Below are 6,895 nucleotides of genomic sequence, written 5' to 3'. Positions count from 1 at the left end.
GATTAAGTGACTATCATTATAAAATATTTATATAAAATATCTATACTGATAAGAATGGGTCAGATATAGTGACAAAGATTTTATCTATAAGAAAATTTGTTATTTGAAAGATGAAAGTCAATTTGATTGACTATAACCCAATTAATTGTTGAGGGAGAGATTTGTCAAGGGTTAACTTAATTTAGACTTTAAATCCATGAACTCAACTCATCCATTGGATAATATAATTTCTTTAATTATTATTTATATGTCTTATAGAAAAAAAATAAAGATCGAAAAAAGATGTATACACTTATTTTGAATAGATTTGCAATATGGGGAAATTATTAGAAAGAATAAGAATATGTGATGTGAAATGATGAGATGCAAGATAGTTTGCACACACAATGATGAAGTTGAAAGTAACAACCAATAAAAAGGAATATGAATATCTATCTCTCACTAACATCCATTGAACTTCAAAGCCCCTCCCACTTTATATATTTACCCTTCAAAATGGAATAATAATACTTCATAATTATCCTGTCTTTTTTAATCATAATTGATATGATCCAATTTTAACTTAATATATAAAGTAGTAAAAATTATTACAATAATTAAATTTTAACTTCATAATATAAATAGATAATAAAAAACACAAATACCATCATCGCGTGTTGTTCATACAACCTGTAGCTATTATTGTTAACTGATTTGTAAGAATGTTGGGCTTACGGGTGATGCAGAATAGATTTGGGCTTGGCCCTAATCCTAGAAACAAACAAGGCTTTTATTTCCTGCATTCCCATAATTACTATATTTACTACTTACGTCCCATACTAACAACAACAAAAACTAAAATACATTTTTTAAGTTATAATTTAATTTCTAAACCTAATCTTCTTCATCTCCATTCTACTTTCTTTTTTACATCCCTCCCTTCTGGGTTGTTTAATATGAAAAAAATGATAGATTACTTAATTCTGAATGTTTCAAAATGAAGGAAATATGCTTCTACAATGTTATAGATTGATCATTTTATAATACTTTTTCATATTATCCAATTTGAAACATGTTCTGAAACGGATGATGTTGTAGAATAGTATAGAATATATATATATTTCGAAAAATTCATTCTAAAAAATTTTAAAAATAGATATAAATATTGTATTATTATTATTAGTAGAGGAATGACAATTTGATGTCAGCATTACATCATTGTTGTCCTAAATCCTATCTGTAACATTGATATTAATCCTAAATGTACTTAATTTTATTTATACTCATTTCAACACATTAAATTTACATTATGGCTACTTTTATGAACACATTAAATTCAAAAAATATTTGTGATTTTTGTATGTTTGTAACACATGTTACCTTTTATGTCATCTAATAACACTATTTTTATATTTTTTGATATTTTATATAATGATATTTAGACATCACCAAGTTTAAGTTTATTTGGGGATGCATTAAATTTGAAAATGCATTAAATTCCAAAAAAAATTAGATTTTAAAACCAACTTATATCTTTTACACATTAAAAATATAAATTAAAATTTTCATTGTTTCAAAATATTAAATTTACCATGTCTCGTGGATTAAAACCGTTGATTAAGAACGGATGGAGGAAGCGGTCCCACAGAATCATGATATTTCATTATCCCATCAAATCAATCAAAGCCCCAACACAATTCCCTGCTTCGGCTGCTACCACGCGTGGTGCTGCTCTCCCCACATCAGAACCTTCACAACCTCTGTGTTCCACGTGTCTGTATCTGACAGGCGAATGCATCGGGCCAGAGTGGTCCATCAAGCAGAGCGTCTCGTAAGTGTGACCCAGACGCTGACGAGGATCCACGTGGCGGGGACAGTTCCGATCCGATCCGTTACAATCGCTTCATGTTGTTTCCTCTTCAGTTTCTCACTCCAAACAACACAAACACAACACAAAATCGCTCTCCTTTTCATGATTTTCTGCTGAGTCCTTCTCTTTTTCTCTTTCTCTTACTCTTTCTCGCTCTTAGAACGACAATGGCGTTTGGTGGTACCGGATGAAACGCGGCCTCGTGGAAGGGGTTGCGTAGGTCGGAATCTGGTGCCGGAGTGTGCATTGGGATTTTACAATGGGGAATTGTGATCGTTCTTTCCTTTTTTGATTCAAATCTAAAGAGAAAGAGAGAGAAAGAGAGAGGTAGTTGTTGTTGTTGAGTTTTATGATGGCTGAATTGGTGGCCCGAACAGGTCGGCATCAGCAGCGATACGAACATGGGTATCGACTAATCGCAGGGTTCGTCATTTTCTTCTTCCTTTTTTTTTTCTACTTAATATTGATGAGCAAACGTGCTTTATTCTACATCTACATTACAAACCAAAAAGGATATGACACTATTTTGAACACATTTCGTGTGGGGTGTTCGAAAATTATTAAAAATCACACCAAAAAAAATGTTTTTTACACTCTGATAAATATTTTTCTCAGTTTTGTAGTTTATTTTTGATAAATTTTCATTGGTAAAAAAAAAGGTCTTGTTGATTGTTGGCTAAAGTGTATTATAAAGACAGATTTTTATTAGAAATGAAAAACCATGCAAGTTCATCTCTACTTTTATACTAATCTATACTATCCTATACTAATGTCTAAATAAGATGTAGGATTTCAATTTTATTAACAGTTTTTAGTGTATAATGATATCTTTATTTCGTTAACTCTTTTCTTCATGATAATTGTTACTTTATTGTAGTACCTGTTTTTGTTACTTTACATGAATGTGGACAAAATCCCCGCTTGTGTTTCCACTTTTTAAAGAAGTTTCTTGCATGCTGATAATATGTATCTTTTTCACTTTTATAATTCCCTGGGAGGGTATTTGGATGCTGTTTAGCGTTTTAACATGGAACAAATTGTCTCAGAAGAAGAGTGATCAGAGTCTTGCTGGCAAAATGCTGGTTAGCGTTTAATTGTAGTTCTGTTTTTTGAAATTATAAGTTTTGGTCCTATCTTCTGGATTTGAGGATTAGACTTCGAGTGTTTGAAAAGTATAGATACGAACATTTATGATTTTAAAAGTGATGACTAAAAGCACAAGATGGGTGGGTTATATTTAGTTTGATCCCAAGTTTTGAAATAATAAGTTTTGGTCTTGTTGGTTATATTTCATGAACTTAGGATTTTGTGGGCGCTTTAGGTGGAACCGATGTACTGAGCCAAGGTTCTGTTTTTTCCTTGGGGGTGGTTCTGGATTTCTGCTTGTTGTTTTACGTAATGTCATTAGGTGTTTCTTGATGAGCATTTTTTGTTCTTTTCTTATTAAAAAATATACTTTCAAAATAGAAATGTATAATTTGCATATTTATGGGTTTGCATAACGGAACATTTATTGTCGTTCGTCCTATTTTGACTCAATAACCATAATTTGGTCTTAAGCTTTAAGGTCACTGGAAACTGGTTGCCGAGGATTGATATGGATTACAGATTTTCTGTGCTCTGGCTGTAATATGAGATTGTATTGTTCTAGTTAAACGATGGAGTAGTGTCCTGTATAAAATGGTATGTGTCGGTGCATGAATTGTAGAAATTGAAAATGGCATGCTGCAAACATCTTCCTTTTGGTTAAGATTCTTTGATGCCTCGGTATCTTTTACTAGTACTTTTTTTACTATTTTTCTCAGGTTAGGAGTTTTTTTTTTTTTTTTTCTCTCTCTGCAAAGGCACCCTAGTGACTTGAATGTAGTTTAGAATCTTCATCTAGGCTTGTGTGTAACTTTGGGTTTTTGAGACTTCTTTTCTAGGAATTAGACTTTAACAGTTTCAGAGTGATAGTAATGACCTGGAAAACGGAACTAACCAGATTTGAATGTTTATGGATGATTTTGAAGATCAGTTTATTATATTGCTGTCTATACCGTTAATATTTGTGATGGAAGATATCTTCTTACACTAAAAAATATTATTCCATCCAACTAAAATCAACTCGCAGATTTGTAGTTAAAAGAAAAGAATGATATGTTTGTTGTCCAAATTTATTGGCTTTTTAGCTGAAGCAGCTTTTACTATGCTAACCAAGTTTTCTAGCTTAGGAATTACCCCTGAAGTCTGAAAAGTTGGGTTCATATACTTAAGGGTTTGATCTAATCTATAGATGATAATTGTACTGCAGGTGTGTTCCATTTAGATATAGAGACGGTAATGATGGCTGTGGGGATTCTTCTGAAAAGACTGTCGAAGTGCTTATGATTAATTCAACCAGTGGACCAGGTCTTTTATTTCCGAAGGTATGATTTTGGAATACGAATATACTCTACGTTTGTATGCTTTTATTTATTTATTACTAAGTGCCCTGTACTTGCAACTTACACCTGCGGTTTCTATAATTATTCATGAAGAATTTTCTGATGCATTGATTAGTTGAGGAACTATCTGTGAAACAAAATGTCTTTCGTTGTTAAGGATTGTTGCAATACTTATCCTGGCTTAACTTTTTGGACGGCAGGTACAGTAAATTTGGATTGGATCCCTTTCAGAAAAATAGAGACACAATTGGTTGTATCTTTTAACTAGTGGACCCAATAACCTATCATGGTTGGTCTTCACACAATGAAATTTGTGCCTATCTATCTAACAGGGACGGTCTTGCAGCACAAGAGAATGCCAATCCATATGGTTTCTTGTGATAAACAGCAATGGTCATAAAAATTCTCATCAAAACTGCATTGACCAAAATTGATGTATTTGTTTTCTTTTAATCATTCATTCTCTTTTGTTATAGGGATATTTTAATTGGTTATATTTCTGCCTTTGATATAATCATAATGGCTTCTTGGAGGAAAGAAAGTTCATAGCCTCGGGGCTTGCCATTTCACGCATTTAATATGCAATATAGACAGTTATTGTTATGCGCATGAAGGGTTTTAGCTCACCTGGTGCATACATGTAGCTGTTATAACTAGTTTGCATGTTTTTAAGAGGTCCCATCCTGCTTCAACCTTAGGCATCTGGCTATCATTAAGAGAACCTTGACTTGCCTGTAGCTTTATCCCGAGATTTTTCACTAGCTACTTGTTTTAAAAGGATAAGTTGATAGAATGATCTTGCTGTCTTGTTCAAGATAGTTTATAAAATTTTTCGTATATGTCCAATGTGGATGATGAATAATCATTAATCACTTTCTGAAAATAAGTAATTTACTTTTTTGCATAGAATTTTTTGATAGAAAACAGAAACGAAGCGAATCTTCCTCCACACTGATCTGAAAGAAGATTACAGAGTAAATAAGGTTCTGGAGTTTCTTTCATACTAATTTAAACAAAACAAAAACTATGTACCTTATATTGCACACTTTAAAGGCCAATCTTTAGACACTTGAATAATTCAAGACACTAGTGTAATTCTGTTGTAACAACCTATATTGAACATATTGATGAGACAGTTTTATTCAATTGCGTAGTATGCCCGTTGATGAAGATTTTAGTGCTTCATAATAAATTTCATGCAAATTTATAGCAAGGATCTGTTTCTCTAAATTAATGTCATTCACATAAGCTGCAAGTTATTTTTCGAATGGCTCCTGATATGAAATCTCGTTTTCTGATTAGTGTGGTTTTGCTTTGCTATTGAAGGGAGGTTGGGAGAATGATGAAACTGTTGAGGAGGCTGCTGTAAGAGAAGCCATTGAAGAAGCGGGAGTTCGAGGAGATCTAATGGTGCAAAGCTTCTCCACATATATGAATTAATTTAATGTTCTGATAGGAACCGGAATAGAAATGGTAAAACAAAAGTAATATTGATACCGAATTAGAAATATCTTAAAAAGTATAGAAACCTTATAAGAGATGAATAATAGAAAAGAAACCAAACAAATTACAGAAATCATAGAACCCTTTTCTAAGCCCCACCAAAGATTTTCATGTTGCATTTTTGTAGTTTTTATTTAATGGAGTATTGTATATTGATGATTGATAACGTGGGTACTTGGTGTCAGGATTTTCTTGGGTACTATGAATTTAGGAGTAAGACCCTCCAAGATGAGTGCAGTCCAGAAGGTTTATGTAAAGCAGCAATGTTTGCATTGTTTGTGAAGGAGGAACTTGAGTCATGGCCGGAGCAAAGCACAAGGAAAAGGAGTTGGTTAGCTGTATCTGAGGCGCTGGGAAGCTGCCGGCATGCATGGATGAGGGATGCCCTGGAATGCTTCTGTAAATGGCATGAGGAGTGCAATGGAGGAGGATCGAGACTGCATTAGGGACAGTTGTTCTAGCAAAGATATTTCCTATCAGGATGACATAGGCAGGGTCCAGATTTGTGGGTTTTTTTCTTTTTGCTTGATGATGGTACTTTAAAAATCTTTTTAATATATTTTAAAACATCAAAAACAGTACCAAGAAAAAACCCAACAAAGAATCTAAATTTGACATAGACAGTGGTTGATTGTCTTTTCGGCTTTTATTTTTCAAAACTATTCTAGAAAGTAAATTCGAAAACCTCTTACTGGAAAGGAGAAGAAATGTTTGTTTGATGATGAAATTTTGGGAAGAGTTTTAAAAGAAGGAAGCCTTTGACAATAACAAGAAGTCTATGCTATTATGAATTTTTCTTTAAAGTTACAATTTTCTTAGAAATCTAAATATAAATAGAAACACCAATATTAATATAAGAAAGTTGTGAAAAGATATAAGAAAAGTTAATTAAACATATATTTAGTCTTTAATATTCATCACTGGATTTAAGAAAAAATAATATTAGTATGATTAACCTTAAATTTGCAATTTAAAACTTGTAACTGTATGAAGACTAATTACGTATTAAACACACAATAGGCACAGTGAAAGATGAAAGATTCGATGGCCTACGGACGGGTGCCGAGGAATTAGAACAAAATTATTTTCAAACTTGTGTGCTTCAATATACAAAGAG

At 32.6% G+C, this 6,895-nt stretch overlaps 1 protein-coding gene across 2 annotated transcripts; it reads left to right on the top strand.

The window, feature by feature from the left end:
• Positions 1-1,689: 1,689 nt before the first annotated feature.
• Positions 1,690-6,415, top strand: LOC108333839 (nudix hydrolase 16, mitochondrial). 2 transcript variants are annotated; one of them, XM_017569298.2, is made up of 4 exons: positions 1,690-2,272; positions 4,143-4,257; positions 5,578-5,685; positions 5,964-6,415. In XM_017569298.2, exons 1-4 carry the CDS (start codon positions 2,199-2,201, stop codon positions 6,222-6,224), a joined length of 558 nt encoding a protein of 185 aa, XP_017424787.1. In that variant the 5' UTR covers positions 1,690-2,198; the 3' UTR covers positions 6,225-6,415. The 2 variants fall into 2 exon arrangements, with proteins under 2 accessions (XP_017424787.1, XP_017424788.1); XM_017569299.2 differs by having other exon boundaries at positions 1,696-2,272; positions 5,602-5,685.
• The last annotated feature ends 480 nt before the right edge of the window (positions 6,416-6,895 follow it).

The sequence above is a fragment of the Vigna angularis genome, chromosome 11, assembly GCF_016808095.1.
Source record: "Vigna angularis cultivar LongXiaoDou No.4 chromosome 11, ASM1680809v1, whole genome shotgun sequence".
In the NCBI taxonomy this organism is placed as follows: domain Eukaryota; kingdom Viridiplantae; phylum Streptophyta; class Magnoliopsida; order Fabales; family Fabaceae; genus Vigna; species Vigna angularis.
This window is presented reverse-complemented; position numbering and strand designations above follow the sequence as displayed.

What these genes read in the sequence shown, in the direction of transcription:
- LOC108333839 (XM_017569298.2), top strand. Translation starts at nt 2,199, where the DNA reads ATGATGGCTGAATTGGTGGCCCGAACAGGTCGGCATCAGCAGCGATAC. An exon ending in GGGTATCGACTAATCGCAGG is followed by an intron (nt 2,273 to 4,142) that starts GTTCGTCATTTT and finishes ATTGTACTGCAG; the next exon opens with GTGTGTTCCATTTAGATATA. An exon ending in GAGTTCGAGGAGATCTAATG is followed by an intron (nt 5,686 to 5,963) that starts GTGCAAAGCTTC and finishes ACTTGGTGTCAG; the next exon opens with GATTTTCTTGGGTACTATGA.